At 49.1% G+C, this 19,039-nt stretch overlaps 1 protein-coding gene across 1 annotated transcript in view; it reads right to left on the reverse strand.

Annotated features, from left to right (window-relative positions):
• The window catches only part of ABHD12 (abhydrolase domain containing 12), a 62,077-nt gene extending 47,399 nt beyond the window's left edge, over window positions 1–14,678 (reverse strand). The window contains exon 1 of the mRNA XM_030558269.1: window positions 14,452–14,678. Within this exon, the coding sequence (XP_030414129.1) occupies window positions 14,452–14,594 (143 nt within the window). The 5' untranslated portion in view covers window positions 14,595–14,678. The remainder of the gene's footprint in view (window positions 1–14,451) is intronic.
• Between the last annotated feature and the right edge of the window lie 4,361 nt (window positions 14,679–19,039).

The following is a 19,039-nucleotide window of genomic DNA, read 5'->3' on the forward strand; positions in this document are numbered from 1 at the left end:
GAAACTGACATGATTCTAAGCTTTGCTACTGCCCAAATCAGCTGTGAAATTAACCAGACCATTCTATTTTAACTCTGCTGAGGCTCAGGAAAGCTCTGAGCAACATTAGCACTGGATAGCTGTCTGTCACAAGCTTTAGCAAACAACACAGCTTCTATTCATGTTTGGAAAGGTTTTCCAACTATAAGAGCCAGACGTTTATGGAAGAGGACTTGGATTTGTTTCTAAGCGAAAGCTAGTTCTGCAGATGATGGTGGCTTCGGCTCCTCTTCCTCCAGGGAGGAAAAAAAAGTGTCCTACTCACAACTTGCATGTGGATTTTTCAAACCCTGTTAGAGATCTTATACACTTGAGGAAGAGTTAGGGCAGGTTTACATGAGGAAGTTGCTCCACAATAAGGCAAGGTGTATTTAAAGTGTTATAGCTATTCTGGAATGACTCCCCATGTGGAGATTTATTCTGGAATAAGAGTGTCCACACTAGAAATTATTCTAGAACAGTTATTCCGGTAAATTTTCCTCTTATAAATCAAAATTTCACCAAAACAAAACCAAATGTCCCTGAAATTATCCCTGTTCAGTTTAATCACAAATTTTTAGAAGTGTTTGAGGAAAATTAAACAAGAAAATAGGTCAGTAACACTTTGGTGAAGATTCACTGATATGAAAGTTAGAAGGAACTTTAAGGGTGAAAGGGCATATCTGAATCTCAGCCTTATCAGCACTCATCACGCCTCCAGATACAGGTGCAAGTGATCATATTTGGGAAGTATTACTCCTGGGGGAATTCTGTGCCAAAAAATGTAAATTCTGTGCACGATATTTTAAAATCCAGCAAAATTCTGCAAATTTTGTCAAAATAACACTACATAATCACACCAGTTTCAATTTTTTTTTCCAGTTTGTTTACTCTGTATTTGACAGCACTGTGTATAATCAGGGGCACTGCTTTGTTGATGGTCATTTGCACTTTCTGTCCTATACACTAACCTTACACCATTACTCATGCCCTGTTCTGGAGAGAGCTTGTGTGTGTGTTCTTCCCCCTGGCTCAGCAAGAGGGCGTTTCCTAGTAGCAGCAACAGCAAAGCTGACACTGAGGAGGCAAAAGGCAAGCATGTTAAAAAGAAGGGGGAGAGGGAAAGGCCCACGCCTGTTTAGTGATATTGCTTTTAGGCCCACCCAAAAGACCCTTACAAACACAGGAGAGGGAACTAGAAAAGCCTTTCCTTTTTTTAATATTAGAAAATTTAGAAGTATTATCAGAAAAATTAATTTTAAATTAGTCTGCTCCAAAAAATTCAAGTTGCTAATGTCATTTTAAATACTCAAATTTACTGTCAAATACAAAGCTTTGAAAAAGAAAATCAGAGGGTAGTACAAAACTAAATTGTCTAAATTTTGATCAAATGACCACTTATACCTGTTTCCCAAATACCATTCATTAGAAAGAGAACTGAGAGTGAGGGGTGGATGAGGAACCCTCTTTCTGCCTTCCAATTATGATAAGTGCAATAATAGAATGTGATCTGGCTCAAATGTCCCTCATTTCAATCCCAAAGTGATCTATGTTCACACAAATGTGGTGTCCATTCACTATTAGAATGTATCTACATCAGAAATAATCAGGAAACAGAAGCTAAAGACAGTTATTTACACTGAAGGAATGCATCCCACAGGGTATAAGTCTCCTTTACGAACAATTTTTGCATTCTTCATTCTGGGTCTCTCTCACACATTGTTCCCCACACCGGAGAAACATTGCAGGAGAGAAGAGAGGAAAGGCAATTGTTAAAATCTTTCAGCAGTTTGACAGACAATTTTGGTTGGGGCAGCAGAGGAGGGGATTGTAGCATTTTTTAAATCTTATTTTTTGAATTAACATTTGATAATATTAAGTGAAAGACCTTCCTATTAGCCCACAATATGATTATTACCCAAGTGAAATTCCTCAGCCATTTATCAAGCCCAGGTTCTGGTTATTAACTCAGACAGGAAGCACTCAAATTATCATTTTAATAAAAACAAAATAAAGGAACAACAGCAAAGGATTTGACAAGAGAATCAAGTGATCATTTTTAAGAGAAGAACATTTCTTTGATCAATGATGCTAAAATTAAGTACTGCTTTTGCTTAACACTTATAAAATTGTTTCTAATCTCCAATAAAATTTGGATTCAGAAGAATCAAGTCCATTTTCTGGAAGTTTATCACTTGTCGCAAATTGCCGATACTGTTATGCTGGGTCTCATGCTCTCTCTTCTTTGGGGAAGGTTTCAGGGCGCCATTGCTTGCCTCTGAACCGGTATTTTAAATTACCCACTAGTGTTCTTGAGGAGGGGAGTGGAGAGGGAGGGACCTGGGCCCACCCTCTTCGCCAGGTCCCAACCCAGGGGCCCCGAGGTTTGTGGTCAATCACTTGAACTGGCGGTTCCTTCCCCTGGGCTACTTCCCTCTCCTGCCCTTCAGCTTGGGAAGGGGCTTCTTGCCCTCCTTTTACACAAGCCAGGTGCCCCTTACCTAGGGTTTCTTTTGGATTTCTCAGCCCACCGCAGCACTCCTCCAAACTTTCCTTTTGTCTCTCTTCAAAACTGTTCTCTTCTCCAACTCCTTCAAACTGCTCTCTGCTCCAACCAAACCTTCCTGCTCCAACTCGCACACTGTCTGACTGAAGCAGGGGTTTCTATCACATGACTGACTGCTGGTGCTCTAATTGGCTTCAGGTGCTCTAATTAATCTACAACAGACCTTCCTCCTCTTGCAGAGAATAAGGCTCCCTGCTAACCCTCTCCTGCTGCCCTCTGGCCATGCTGTATCACATATCCCCCCCATGCTCAACACCAAGGGGTTGGGCTACTTGGGACGAGAGGCAGTGCCGTTACGATAGGCCATCAGCGTTGCCACGTTGGCTTCCAGCTCTATGCTGGACCCGAAAATGGAAAGGCTGCAGAGGAACCACCTCGTCACTCTGGCGTTCTTCTCCTTGTTCATGTGCATCCACTGGAGAGGGGTGTGGTCTGTTACAAGGGTAAACCGCCGCCCCAGGAGATAGTAGCAGAGAGTCTCCATAGCCCATTTTATCGCCACACATTCCTTTTCGAAAACCGTGTACTTTTGTTCCCTGGGGAGGAGCTTCCGGCTGAGGTGCAAGATGGGGCGCTCCTCCTCCCCTACCATCTGGGAAAGGACGGCACCGAGCCCCATCTCCGAGGCGTCCGTTTTTTGGATAAACTCCATCTCGAAGTCTGGGGCTATGAGTACTGGATGGCAGCTTAGGGCTGTCCGTAAATCTGCAAATGCTTCTTCTGTCGCATCAGTCCACTTCACTATCTCAGGGCCCCGAGCTTTTATCAGATCCATCAATGGCCCTGCTCTTTTGGCGAAATGAGGGATGAATCTCCGATAGTATCCTACTATTCCTAAAAATGCTCTGACCTGCTTTTTGCAGATTGGTCGAGGCCAACCTAGTATTGCCTCCACTTTGTTCCATTGGGGTTTTACCAAACCTCTCCCTACTACATGCCCAAGGTATCTGGCCTCAGCTAGTCCTATCGCGCACTTCAGAGGGTTAGCAGTGAGACCGGCCTTTCGCAGGACGTCCAGCACTGTTTCTACTTTTTCTAGGTGCGTTTCCCAGTCAGGGCTATGTATGACTATGTCGTCTAAACAGGCGGCAGCATACTTGGCATGGGGTTGTAATAACTTATCCATAGGTCTTTGGAATGTTGCAGGGGCCCCATGGAGTCCGAAAGGGAGGACAGTGTATTGAAACAGGCCATCGGGTGTAGAGAAGGCAGTTTTTTCTTTGGCATCCTTGGCCAGGGGAATTTGCCAATATCCTTTGGTCAGATCCAGAGTGGTTAGGTATCGGGCCTTGCCTAACTGATCAACTAGCTCGTCAATGCGTGGTATCGGGTAGGTATCAAAGTGGGATACTTCATTCAATTTCCGGAAGTCATTACAAAACCTCAGGGTGCCATCAGGCATGGGGACTAGGATGATCAGACTGGACCACTGGCTGTGAGATTCTTCAATGACCCCGAGTTCCAGCATCTTCTTCACTTCCATCCTAATTTCTTCCCTTTTGGCTTCCGGTATTCGGTATGGTCTAATCGTCACCCTTACTCTGGGGCTGGTGACAATATGATGTTGGACTAGTGTTGTTCGGCCCGGTTGTGTACAGACTACGTCCTAGTTCTGGTGGATCATTTCAATGATCTCTGTTCATTGTTCTGGGGTTAATTCAGGAGATATCTTTACCTGTCCCTGTGGGTCATCTGTCTTGAGGCAGAGCTCCTCGAATGACCAGACACGTCTCTCTCTCATGCCAGGGCTTCAGTAAGTTGATGGGGTAGATTTGCTCTGGCTTTCGGCGGTCTGGTTGTCTAACCTTATAGTTCACTTCCCCAATGGCTTCCACTATCTCATATGGTCCGTGCCAGCTGGCTAGAAGTTTGCTTTCTGCTGTCGGTACTAACACCATCACCCGTTCCCCCGGCTGAAATCTCCGTACTTTCGCCTGACGGTTGTAATATGTCCGCTGGGCCTCTTGTGCTTTTTCCAAATGTTCCCGTACTATCAGAGTTACTCGAGTTATTCGCTCTCTCATCTGTGTCACGTGCTCAATGGCATTCTTTCCTGGGTTGGGTTGTTCCTCCCAATCTTCCTTGGCGATATCTAATATCCAGGGTGGGTGGCGTCCATATAATAGTTCAAAGGGAGAAAAACCCGTGGACGCCTGGGGGACTTCCCGTATAGCAAACATTAGATATGGTAGAAGGGTATCCCAGTCTTTTCCATCCTGTGCTACCACCTTCCGGATCATACTTTTAAGGGTACGATTAAATCGCTCGACCAGTCCATCTGTTTGTGGATGGTAGACTGAGGTCCGTATGGCCTGGATGCGGAGCAGGGCACATAAGTCTTTCATTAGTTTTGACATGAACGGGGTTCCCTGGTCTGTCAGGATCTCCTTAGGGATGCCAACTCTGGCAAAAACCTCTAGTAGTTCTTTTGCTATTGCCTTGGATGTGGGGTTTCTTAAAGGAATGGCCTCTGGATACCGCGTGGCATAGTCAAGGATGACTAGTACGTTTCGGTGGCCCCGTGCTGATTTTTCTAATGGGCCCACTATGTCCATGGCTATCCTCTCGAAAGGGACATCAATAATAGGCAAAGGTACTAATGGGGCCCGCAAGTGAGGTTGGGGGCTATGCAATTGGCATTCAGGGCAGGAGGCACATTAACGCTGGACTTCTGCACATATCCCTGGCCAATAAAACCTTCTTAGGATTCTATCCAGTGTCTTGTCTACCCCTAGATGTCCCCCAAATAGATGACTGTGAGCTAACTCTAGTACTGCCCTTATGTGTTTCCTTGGGACTAAGAGTTGCTCTACTTCTTCCCCTCCTATTTGCTCTATCCTGTACAAAAGATAGTGTTTGAGCGCATAATATGGCCTTGGGCCTTTGATTTTTCCTTCCACAGGCACACCATTTACTTCCACTACCTCCTCCCTCACGTTCGCATATAATGGATCTTCGGCCTGGTCCTGCCCAAAAGTCTCATGTGCAGTACCGAACTGACCCAATTCTAGGGGGCCTATTTCTACTCTTCCCCCTGGGGTGCTCCCACTTTGGCTAGGAACCGCCTCCGAGTTTTCCTTGGCCTGAATTATCTCCTGAGCAGGATCGCCTACCCACAAGGGAAGTTTTTTGATTCACTGCTAGAATCCTGGTCCCTAACCTTTTATCTGCCCTTCGTTCTCGCCTAGACCTTCGGGGTTTTCCAGGGGATGAAAATAACTCTGGAGCAAATTCGGCAAACTCTGGGGTGAGGCTATCTGTAGTTGCCTCCGTCTCAGCCTAGGGGTTGCTACCCTCCCCTAGCTCTATTGGGGTAAGTAAGCTTTCAAACCAGGGAAAGTCTCTCCCAATCAAAACAGGGTAGGGGAGCTTGGGGACCACCCCTGCAGAAACCCTGATAGTATTTCCCTGAATCTCAATCCGTACCGGAATTGTAGGGTAAAAATTCACAGTGCCATGTACGCACGTTACCCCTGTGTTTTTGGCCTGGGTTAGTTGGTCTATTCCCACCAACTTCCCCAAGACCAGCGTGACAGCACTCCCGGAATCTATTAATGCTATGGTCTTTATACCATTCATTTTTACTGGTCTGGTATATCCATGTGAGGTCATTGTGACCCCTACTAGGCTGATTAGGCCACATTGCTCCCCGTAATCCCCCAGATTACACTGCATAGGTTCTTCCTTGTTGGGGCATTGGGCTGCCCCACACTCATAACACCGCCCCCTTATTCCGTTTGTCACCCTCTGCCTGGGGCTATTTGGCTGGCCCCCCACCTCTCTCCCTAAACCCCCAGGTCCCTTCCTGGCCTCGAGCCATTCCTCAGTGTCTTTCCTCCCGGTTACAGTTCTCCTATAGTTCTCGACAGCCCAGGGCCTTGGGTTTGGGGTTGGCTTCCTGGAATGCCGTGTCTCCCTGCCTGGGGTCTAGAAGAGTTCGCGGGCTGCCAGCTGTCTTTCCACGAGGGAGACCAATTCGTCATAGGTAGAGGGATCATTCTGGCCAAACCAAGACCTGAGACCTGGTGGTAGCCCCCTCATATACTGGTCCAATACCAGTACCTCCATCATCTTCTCAAAGATGAGGGCCTCAGGGCGCAGCCATTTCCGGGTCAGGTGGATCAGGTCAAACAATTAAGATCGGGGTGTCTTGTCCTCCGTATATTGCCACTCATGGAACCTCTGGGCTCGCAGTGCCGTCGTTATTCTGAACCTAGCCAGGATCTCTGCCTTTAGCTGGGAATAATCTGCTGCAGCCTCTGCAGCCATATCGTAGTAGATCTTCTGGGCTTCCCCACACAGGAATGGGGCAAGAATACCAGACCACTGATCTCGGGGCTAGGCCTCCCGCCGGGCTGCTCTTTCAAAAGCCAGGAGGTATGCCTCCACATCATCCTCCCGTGTAATTTTCTGTAGGCAATGGCTAGCCCATATGGTCCGGGTCCCTTCACAGTTGCGATTCTGCTCCATAAGGGCATTCATCTGGTTCACCAGGTCTTTCAGCAGGGCTCGGTCCTGAGCAGCCTGACTCATCAACAGATGATTGGTCTCCTGCTGCATTCTAGTCGCCTCCGGTTGGGCGGTTGCTTGGACCCGGGTAGCCTCCTGCTGGGCCGTGGTGGCTTGTAGAAGGGCCTTGACCACGTCGTCCATCTTAAGGATGGGAGGGTTTTGCCTAACCCTGGACTAAGTCCCCACCACACAAATCCCACCCCTGACACCACGTGTGGCAAATTGCTGGTACTGTTATGCTGGGTCTCGCACTCTCTCTTCTTTGGGGAAGGTTCAGGGTGCCATTGCTTGCCTCTGAACCGGTATTTTAATTACCCCACTAGTGTCCTTGAGGAGGGGAGTGGAGAGAGAGGGACCTGGGCCCACCCTCTTCGCCAGGTCCCAACCCAGGGGCCCTGAGGTTTGTGGTCAATCACTTGAACTAGCGGTTCCTTCCTCTGGACTACTTCCCTCTCCTGCCCTTCAGCTTGGGAAGGGGCTTCTTGCCCTCCTACACAAACCAGGTGCCCCTTACCTAGGGTTTCTTTTGGATTTCTCAGCCCACCGCAGCACTCCTCCAAACTTTCCTTTTGTCTCTCTTCAAAACTGTTCTCTTCTCCAACTCCTTCAAACTGCTCTCTGCTCCAACCAAACCTTCCTGCTCCAACTCGCACACTGTCTGACTGAAGCAGGGGTTTCTATCACATGACTGACTGCTGGTGCTCTAATTGGCTTCAGGTGCTCTAGTTAATCTATAACAGACCTTCCTCCCCTTGCAGGGAATAAGGCTCCCTGGTAACACTCTCCTGCTGCCCTCTGGCCGTGCTGTATCACACACTATATTGCTTTACCCGTGTTATTTACATTTTTAAAGGGGTGGGGGCAAAGATGGTTTTGTAACATACCAATCTTCAGCAGGCTTGAAGATCCTGCTTTCAAACCAGCCAGCACTGGAAGTAATTTAGATCTTAAAGATAAATTACAAGACCTTTTGTAGATAGATAGATACCAAGAATTTAGATCATGCTGCAACGGTACAGCCTACGCTTGAATGTTCCAATGCTATACTTAATAAATGATGGCTACTGTTTTCAAAATCATTCACTAATTTTTTGTGCCTGGACTGAGAAGAAACTGACTGATTTCCGGAGGTGCTGAAAGTTTCTCAAGGTAGGAACACAGGAATTGGAGGTCCATAAAATTAGTGAACATTTCTGAAAATGTGACTATATAATATTTATAGTTTTTGTATCACCATATACCAGACAAAGAATTCAAGCACTGATTAAATATACTTATTTCTTACCTTCTGAAAAGCAACATCTACATTACCACTAAGAGTCACATCAACTACAATATATATTAACCAAACCACATAAATCTTTTCCAAACGTACACAACCATTTTCAAATGTATATTCATAATATGTTACAACAAAATAGCTAAACAAACAGGTGTTTGTGCACTTCAGTATAATTCTCCGTTCTGGGATGTATGAACACTGTTCAGTTCATGTGGCAGCATGAACTGAAACAGAGGAACAGAAAGGTTACTAGTGTGATTGAACATATTGATTGATGGTGGTAGGCTACTCCTTGTAGATTAGTACTGTATTCTGCAAATGTTACCTACAGTTATGATTACTTTGCTGTTTAGGGCTTGTGTTGCTCTGAAGAGTTGCACCTGAGCCACCTTAATTAAGATAAAATGCAGTAAATCCTGTTGGGAAGCCCAGGCTAATGCTGTGCTACTACTTTAAAGTTGCCATTCACTAGCACTGTAACAAACACAACTGGCATTACTTTCACAGCCTAGTGCATTCCAGAATCATAGGATCAGCCACATGATCGACTTTTGCTGCAGAGCTGAGCAACAGTCTAAGCTATTATTTTAAAAGTAAATATCTTTTGTGTTTATGCAGGAAAGGTTAAAAGCATTGACTTAGTCTAACAGATGTGTTGTTTCTCTGAGTCTGCAGACAGACTATGGGCTTGTCTACATTACAAAATTAAGTTGACTTTATCTAATTTGAACTAAAGCCTCCCAATTAAGTCGATTGTGCGTGACCACACCATGCTCATTGTCTTGATGGAGTGTGTCCTCACTAGCAGCGCCTGCATCAATGCACAAAGCAGTGCATCATGGGTAGCTATTCTAAAGTGCAACTTGCCGCAGTGTGTTTTGGGAAGTTTGTGCAATGTCTCATAGGACCAAAATATTGTCGCAGGGGAGAATGGGAACACTGGGTCAGCATCCCATGATGCACATTCCTCCCTCCCTCATATCAATGGCAAACAACCCGGTGATTTTCGTGCCTTAAAACCCTGTGCATATGCCATAACCCCAGAAGCATGGAGTCTGCTCAGTTTTGCACTCTTGCTGTGAGCATCTCAAACACCTCACACCTTCTCCTGCAGTATTTCCAGAACCCAAGTAGGGTCTGCCCCACAGAACACAGCAATGTCCTGCAAGCAGCCCTGCTGCAAGCCATTGAAAAAAACAATTCAGAGTTGCCGCTGGCAGTCACAGAGTAGCTGTACTCTGTTGAGCATCATTTCTGGTCCTGTGACACAAGCACTGACTGGTGGGACCAAGCTGTTTTGCAGGTCTGGCATGATGAGCAGTGGCTTCAGAACTTTTGAATGTGTAAGGCCACCTTCCAGGAACTTTGTGCAGTTCCTGTAGTTCAGCAACACAAAATGAGAGCTGCTCTGACAGCAGAGAAGCGAGTGGCGATCGCTATTTGGAAGCTTGCAACACCAGTTACCGGTCAGTGGGGAACCAATTTGGAGTAGGTAAATCAGTGATGGGCACTGCTATGCTCCAAGTGTGCAGGGCCATTAATTGACTTCTGCTATGAAGGACAGTGAGTCTGGGAAACGTGCAGGACATAGTGGATGGTTTTGCTGCAATGGGGTTCCCTAACTGCGGTGGGAAACAGATGGCACACATATCCCTATTTTAGCACCAGACCACCTTGCCAAAGAGTGCATAAACCAAAAGGGGTACTTTTCAATGGTGTTGCAAGCACTGGTGGATCACAGGGGGCGTTTCACCAACATCAATGTAAGATGGTCGGGAAAGGTTCATGACGAGCACATCTTTAGGAACTCAGGTCTGTTCAAAAAGCTTCAATCCTGGACTTCCCTTCCAGGCCACAAAACAAACACTGATGATGTTGAGATGCCTGTAGTTATCCTGGGGGACCCAACCTACCCTTGCTCCCATATCTTATGAAGCCATACACCGGCCATCTGAACAACAGTAAGGAACGGTTCAACTATAGGCTCAGCAAGTGCATAATGCTGGTTGAATGCGCCTTTGGTCATTTAAAAGGGCACTGGAGAAATTTACTAACAAGGTTGGACCTTAGAAGAGAACATCTCCATGGTTATAACTGCCAGCTGTGTGCTCCATAATATCTGTGGGGAAAAAAGGGGGGAAATTTTCTACAGGGGTGGGCAGCTGAGGCAGATCTCATGGCAGCCACTTTTGAGCAGCCAGACACCAGGGCAATAAGAAGAGCACAGCAAGGGGCGCTGCATATCCACAAGGCTTTGAAAAGCCATTTCAGTAATGAGTCACAGTAATGTGAGCTGCTTGTCTGCACTATGCTTTCCCAAAGCTTCACCTGGCTTGTATCACTGACCCTGTAAAGCCAACCCACGCCCAAACCCACTGCTTCTATTCAATAAACAACATTTATGTCTTGAATCTATTTACTTTATTTAATGGACATAAGTAAAGAGGGAGAACAGAAAAAAAAGTCAGCTTTGGGGAAAAAGGGGTTCTGAAGTTGGAACAGGAGAAACATTTTCAGCTGTGTAACATAACACCGCATTCTAGACCATCAAAGGTCTGAACAGGCGCCTTCTGTTCCTTGCACCCTACCCCCAAGTTAAGTGAAAGAGATAATGGAATTTTCATCCATGCCTCTTGGAACGCTTGGGAGAAGGTGATTCCACGCCAGGTGATACTGGCTGGCTGTCCACCAGGGTCTGCAGAGGGACTCTACCCTTCTGCTTCTGTTCCTGCAGTTCAACCAGATGCCTCAACATGTCTGATTGGTCCCTCATAATCTGAAGCATCTCATCCTGTGCCACACACTCATGCTCATGGGAAGCTTGTCTGCTCTCCATGCCTATGTCTAACTTCTCAGACAGTGAAATTCTCCACACTCTCAGTTCTGTCTCAGCTGTCCCAGAGGCGGTCATTATCTAGGTGAACATGTCCTCCCACGTTCTCTCTCTCCTCCTTCTAATCAGCAAAAGTCTGCTTTCAGGTGTTGATGACATGATGAAGGACACATTTCCAGCTGTCAGTCATGGGAAAAAAGAAAGACGATTGTACACGCATAAAATGTTTCCATTGCAAGGCCATTTTCATAAAAAAAAACAAAAAAAACCTTTATTGCAGCAGGTGCAAGCCATAATCAGAATCATTCACTGTGCTGTTTTGCTGTTTCGGCAGTGGTGAGTAGAACTGGCATGTGTGGGGTTCAGCACCAGAATGAATGTGTCCCTCATGTAGCCTTCTCTCCCATTCCACAAGCGATCCTCGCATAGATGTCAGCGTTTCTTTTGCTGGATCAGAGCTCTGCCTGCACAGACTCTTCTCCCCACACAGCGATGAGATCCACCACCTCCTATGCACACCAGGCTGGAACGCATTTGGGGTGTGTAGTCTCCATGATCAGCTGTGCTCAAGCTAGCACACTCCCAACAGTAATCAAACAGGAAATGGGAAATCAAAAATTCCCGGGGCTTTAGCAGGGCAGGGCCTGTTTCCTGTGTACCTGGCTGCAGCGCAGCAGAGTTGAAAATGATCTCCAGAGCGGTCACAGATGAGCATTGTGGGACACCACCTAGAAGCCAATTAAGTCGAATTACACAATGCTGCGTCTGCACTACTTCGCAGTCGACCCATGAAAATCGAATTAAGCGCTGTGCCTCTTGCAGAGGTCGATTAAAGAAGAAGTTGATATTAGAGGCAATTTAGGTCAGCGTAAAGGACCCAGTAGTGTAGACACATACATTAACAAGTCAACTTAAGGCGGCTTCCTTCAACCTAGTTCTGTAGTGTAGACCAGGCCTAAGACAATAATTCTGAGAAATGCAGACATCCCCATTCTCCTCCAAAATCATACTGACTCTGAAATCTATCACTAACATTTTGGTGGTCATTAGATATTTCACTGATGACCACTTAATCAGGAACATGCTGCTAATATGCTTATCCCACAATCCCAAACTGTCTGACAAACCTTCCCAGACTCCAGAAACCCTAAATATCCCCCATCCAGCTGCCAAAACTTGAAGTTTCTTTCAATATCCCTCTCCAAAACAACTTATATAAATTAATCTGTATAGTATAAACATTACAGTACATTGAAAACTTGAGAGCCCAGAGAAAATGACTATCAATTAACAATACCATATTATTTAATAGGTAATGCAATAAAAATATTTTATTTTAAATCTCCCAGATGTTGCCACAAAATGTCCTGTTTCAGAGAGTCACCAAAATGAGAGACTTGCTGGAATTCACCTGTCATTTATTTAAGACTTGTTTTTAAAGTAATATATTCAGACATAGATTAGATTTGAAAATTGTTACACAAATAGAACACTAAGGGAAGCTGATCAACTAAGGGAAGCTGATTCAGATTGAATAACTGCACAAGATCAAATGAATGCCATCCTCCATTATCAAACACTTGTGCTAATGTACCACAGTTTTGACAGCAGATCCACCTGTTAGCTGTAGGTCATAAATTTAAGCATAAATGCTACCAATAAGTATTTTCTCTTTTAAGACATCTTTCATCGGCAGTGTTCAAGCCAAAATTTGCACAGAAACAGCACAGAAGCTTGCCTCAGTACAGAGAAATAACTAAACAAAAATAATTTTAAAATAGATGAATGAAAAATGTACCTGGTAATTAAGCAATAGAAGAAAAGGATAATCTGTAGGTTTCTAATAGGCACTCAAAGTTTTACACGGTGTTTTTATCCTTCATAAATACAATCTAGCTGCAGCAACCCAAACCACAAAGCTCTTGCCTCAATTATAAAATATCTTTGGGTATTTACATAAGAAACTGAAGGCAAAAGATACATCAATAAGGTTCTCATTTATAAGTGTATTGCCTATTACAGGATAGCATGGGGGGGGGGGGAGATCAGGAAGATCTGTTTTTCACAGAAATAATACCAAAACTCGTGTTACAGTGTATTTTTCCATACGAATTGTGTGTAAGTATTCCTTTGGGAAGGATTAATCCTAACTGGTTTATAAAAAGAATTTTATTTCACTCCCAGAACTCAAAAATAGCAAAGCCCTTTCCCCCTTATGATCCCCTAAATGAGATTCAGTTCTTGAAAAACTATTCACTTTTTCAAGGAGGTCTGGCTTTCTTCCAACAGATCTCCAAGATCCGAGTCCTACAGGCCTTTGCTTTTGAGATGAGACTAGCAAGGAGGGTGTGACTACTAATGGCTGTTGTGAGACGCGGAAACCTGCCTGCACACGAACGGGGCAGCCCAAAGGGCACCGGGACACAAAGCACCCCCACCCCCGTCACGGCTGGCCTGAGTCAGCTTCAGCGCTGCGGTTTGCAGGCACCACAGCGACGAGCAGAGCCGAGGATTTATAGACGAACCGGGGGTGAAAGGTCCCTGCGCTGCCAGCCCCCCCCTCCCGCGGGGGGGGCCGGAGCTCCAGACCCGGGCTCCACCGCGCACTGCTGGGGACCGGGGCAGCCTGGCGCCAGCCCTGCAGCGATGAACGCGGGTGAGCAGAGTCCCGAGTTTATAGGGACAGCCCCGACTTGGGGGGTCTCTTACATAGGCTCCTATTACCCCCTCCCGATCTCACACCGCTGTCTGGTCACCCTGCGGGAGCCGCCCTCGGCTCAGGCTCACTGCCCGGGACCCCGCCGCCTGCCCCAGGCCGGTGACGCGGGGTCGGCTCAGGCTCGCTACGATGGCGCGGGGGGAGGCGCCGCTGCGGGGCTCGAGCCGGGCTCGCCGGGGGCGGGGGGAGGCGCCGATGCGGGGCTCGAGCCGGGCTCGCCGGGGGCGGGGGGAGGCGCCGATGCGGGGCTCGAGCCGGGCTCGCCGGGGGCGGGGGGAGGCGCCGCTGCGGGGCTCGAGCCGGGCTCGCTACGATGGGGAGGGGGGGAGGCGCCGCTGCGGGGCTCGAGCCGGGCTCGCTACGATGGGGCGGGGGGAGGCGCCGCTGCGGGGCTCGAGCCGGGCTCGCCGGGGGCGCGGGGAGGCGCCGCTGCGGGGCTCGAGCCGGGCTCGCCGGGGGCGCGGGGAGGCGCCGCTGCGGGGCTCGAGCCGGGCTCGCCGGGGGCCCTGCGCCGCCCTCACCTGCCGAGCGGCCGCTTCATGGCCGGCTCGCCGTGGGGCCGGGCCCCGGCCAGGCGCAGGTTGTGCCTCAGGCTGCAGCCCGGCTCGGGCGGGCCGGCGGGGCGCTCATGCTCCAGCGTCACGGACTCGTTCCGCTTTCTCATCCCGCGGCGCGGCCCCTCTCTCGCCCGCAGCACCGGGCAGACGGCTCCGGTCTCCGCGCTCAGCCCCGCTTCCTACCTCGCACCGGCGGCGGCGAGACCGCGCCCCGCCCCGCCCCCGCCAATCAGAGGCGGTGGTGAGACCACGTGGCTGCATGACCCGCCGCTAGGCTGGGCCCAGCTTCTCCTGCCCACACTAAAGATGGCTAGCGAGCCGCTGGCGGCCATCTTCAGTGCTGGCAAGCGGGCACAGGCCCACGGCGACCACTGGGGGGCTGGTATCCAGGCCTCTGCGAGCAGCGCCCTACAGGCAGCGCTAGGGAAGATCCCTTCCAGGGTCTGGGCACCCCTGTGCTGCCCCGGCGGAGGTCACTGGACACGTGGGGCAAGGCAGGCGGCTCTCCCATCCCCACCATGGAGAAGGCTGCCCAACCTGCACCAGGGCCAGCGGAGCAGTCGCTGAGTTGGCCACCACTAGCCTCACTGCCACTTCAACAGAGCGCTGTGGAGATGACCCGAAGAGAAAATGTCAATCCAGCATTCTTCAGCCTTCCCTAGCATCCAGGTTACAGTGCCAGGGCTGTACAACTTCGGATTTGCCTTGAGGATGATAGCACATTATCCAGAGCAGGCCACCTTCCTAGTTAAATCACACATCTACCCTTCTGAGTAGGACAATCACAGCGCTCCTCCCTAAATACTGAGCCCCCATGACTTCAACCCTAGGCCTGAATTTTCAGAAGTGCTGACCAGCTCCAACTGTTCCTCCACCCGCAAAAAATTTACCTTGTCTAACCTCAAAACTCTGGGAAGAGGTCTCTGTAAAGTCTCTCTCTGTGTCCACCCCTACACATCACCGTTAGACTAAAATTAAATCTGGGAAGTTTCACTCAAAAAGAAAAATGGGTTCTTCTTGTTCCCTGCACAATCATTAAGCATCATCTTCCACTTTGTATTCCTACCATTATCTTTCAACATTGCAGCCATGTCGGTCTCAGGATATTAGAAAGACCAGGCGGGTGAGGGTAATATCTTTTACTGGACCAACTTCTGTTGGTGAGACGAGACAAGCTTGTCTCTTTCACCAGTATTACCTCAAACACTTTGCCTCTCTAATATCTTTCAAATCACTTTGCCTGGTAATACAAGTTACTTTGTCACAGCTGGAGACTTTATATCCCAATTAGCTCTGCAGCTATCTGAAACGTTACTGCATTTGCATGAAAGACTTGTGGACATATTTGTCACTTGTTTTTTTCTCCAGCACAGTTACATTTTCACACAGCAATCTTAATATAGATTTGGAAAAGTTACACATATAATCTTGCTTTGGGCATATTTTAACTACAGATGATAAACGGCTAAAAAAAGACTACTTTCCTCCTCTCCTGTCTCGTTCCTATCATAAAAATAAACAAAAAAGACTTTTTAAATTATATGAAGAGTCTTTTAAAGAGCTTGTCTTCAATACACTTCTCACAGCATTGCCTAGAAGAACACAGTTTAAAAGGATTTCAGGATTCTCAACAAATATATCTTGTCAATTCTAGTTGTTTATTTGGTATCATACCATATCCAGAATCAGAAGTCTTTGAGACTTAGGGAGGTGTTCCTAGGAGTCAAACTACTTGTTCAGTAGTTTTCTATGGGCCCACTGCCATTATCTAAGCAAAAATTCTAAAATAAAAGTTTATGTCACAATAGTATTCCAGATTAAAGACCTCAACAAGAACCAGATGGGTGAACCTTTGCACCCATGCTGATAATCTTGTAGGACCTTAGACCTAAATAATCACAGAATTCATCCTCTGCAAGGATGCATTATCATATTCTGCGGTGCAATCCAGATCAATGAGGGGTTGTGTCACCATGCAACTTGGAGTGCCTCGCAATGCTTTGCTGTTGTAACTTCCAACCTGGGCCACTCCCAAACAGCAGGCAGGCATAGACCACATCCTGAGTATCTATGTATAGCTGTAGCCTGCCAGCTATACACCAGCCACGCTTTGGTTTCCAGATGCCTTGGTTACTATTTGCAGAGTGACCCCAATGCATGCCCAGTCCTAAATTTTCCTCAAAAATGGCTTTTGAGATCAGTTCATATATTAGAGGTCCATTGCCCCTGTAAGGGGATCAGTGTACAATGGTTTGCTATTTTAATCTGAGTTACCAAACAATTTATTTTAAACACAACCCTGGATTAATTTGATTAAAGAATAAAACAAGTTTATTTAACTATAAAGAGATAGATTTTAAGTGGGTTCACATATAAGATATTAAAGTCAGAAATAGTTACAAGAGAAATAAAGACAAAATCCCTCTTAGTAGCTAAGACTTAATATACTGATTCAAGATAAAAACCTTAACACATGCTCCTAGCAATGTGGCTGACTAAATTCTAGGGTTGGAAGGAACCTCAGGAGGTCATCTAGTCCAACCCCCTGCTCAAAGCAGCACCAATCCTCAGACAGATTTTTGCCCCAGCTCCCTAAATGGCCACCTCACTGATTGAACTCATAACGCTGGGTTTAGCAAGCCAATGCCCAAACCACAGAGCTATCCCTCCCCCTCATAACGAGAGATAAAGAAAGAGATATTACCCAGGGTATTTTGCCCCTCCCTTTTACAGCCCCATCACCTTTTGAAATGCATTTTCCTGAGTGTTCCCCCTAGATAAAGTTCCTTCCATCTGTGAAGATGGAGCCATGGAGTCTCATGGGAAACTGGAGACAGAGGTTCTATGTTGTTGTTGTTTGTTAAAATGCAAATCAATCTGTTCCTGCCCCTCCTTCACTGCCAAAGAATGGCCACTTGACTGGTAATTGCCTATCAGCTTTGATTGCACCTGGCTAGAGGTGTCAGCTTGTTCTTGTCTTTGAGAAACAGGTTTACTCCTTCCCCAGACTTGTAATCACATTTTGGTCATAATTTTAGCTTATGTTCATTACTTTACATATAATGTTGCTACATACATTTCAGCGTGATTAAGGGTTTGTGTCTGTCATGCTGCTCGGGTAGCCCTTGGGCCAGCTGCACTGGCCGCTGCTGGGGCAGTCTCTGGCCTCGGCTCCCCCCCCTCGCAGCAGTTTGGGTGTGGGGGGGGGGCTCCGGGCTGGGGCAGGGGACTGGGGTGCATGGCAGTGCTTACCTCAGGGGGCTCCGGGCTGGGGCAGGGGACTGGGGTGCACAGCAGTGCTTACCTCGGGGGGGCTCCGGGCTGGGGCAGGGGACTGGGGTGCACGGCAGTGCTTACCAAGGGGGGCTCCGGGCTGGGGCAGGGGACTGGGGTGCACGGCAGTGCTTACCAAGGGAGGCTCCGGGCTGGGGCAGGGGACTGGGGTGCACGGCAGTGCTTACCTCGGGGGGGCTCCGGGCTGGGGCAGGGGACTGGGGTGCAGGGCAGTGCTTACCTCGGGGGGGCTCCGGGCTGGGGCAGGGGACTGGGGTGCAGGGCAGTGCTTACCTCGGGGGGCTCCGGGCTGGGGCAGGGGACTGGGGTGCAGGGCAGTGCTTACCTCGGGGGGCTCCGGGCTGGGGCAGGGGACTGGGGTGCAGGGCAGTGCTTACCTCGGGGGGCTCCGGGCTGGGGCAGGGGACTGGGGTGCAGGGCAGTGCTTACCTCGGGGGGCTCCGGGCTGGGGCGGGGGACTGGGGTGCAGGGCAGTGCTTACCTCGGGGGGCTCCGGGCTGGGGCAGGGGACTGGGGTGCAGGGCAGTGCTTACCTCTGGGGGCTCCGGGCTGGGGCAGGGGACTGGGGTGCAGGGCAGTGCTTACCTCGGGGGCTCCGGCCTGGGGCAGGGGACTGGGGTGCACAGCAGTGCTTACCTCGGGGGGGCTCCGGGCTGGGGCAGGGGACTGGGGTGCAGGGCAGTGCTTACCTCGGGGGCTCCGGGCTGGGGCAGGGGACTGGGGTGCAGGGCAGTGCTTACCAAGGGGGGCTCTGGGCTGGGGCAGGGGACTGGGGTGCAGGACAGTGCTTACCAAGGGGGGCTCTGGGCTGGGGCAGGGGACTGGGGTGCAGGGCAGTGCTTACCTCTGGGGGCTCCGGGCTGGGGCAGGGGACTGGGGTGCAGGGCAGTGCTTACCTCGGGGGGCTCCGGGCTGGGTCAGGGGACTGGGGTGCAGGGCAGTGCTTACCTCTGGGGGCTCCGGGCTGGGGCAGGGGACTGGGGTGCAGGGCAGTGCTTACCTCGGGGGGCTCCGGGCTGGGGCAGGGGACTGGGGTGCAGGGCAGTGCTTACCTCGGGGGCTCCGGGCTGGGGCAGGGGACTGGGGTGCAGGGCAGTGCTTACCTCGGGGGCTCCGGGCTGGGGCAGGGGACTGGGGTGCAGGGCAGTGCTTACCAAGGGGGGCTCCGGGCTGGGGCAGGGGACTGGGGTGCAGGGCAGTGCTTACCAAGGGGGGCTCCGGGCTGGGGCAGGGGACTGGGGTGCACGGCAGTGCTTAC

The sequence above is a fragment of the Gopherus evgoodei genome, chromosome 3 (genome assembly GCF_007399415.2).
Source record: "Gopherus evgoodei ecotype Sinaloan lineage chromosome 3, rGopEvg1_v1.p, whole genome shotgun sequence".
NCBI lineage: Eukaryota > Metazoa > Chordata > Testudines > Testudinidae > Gopherus > Gopherus evgoodei.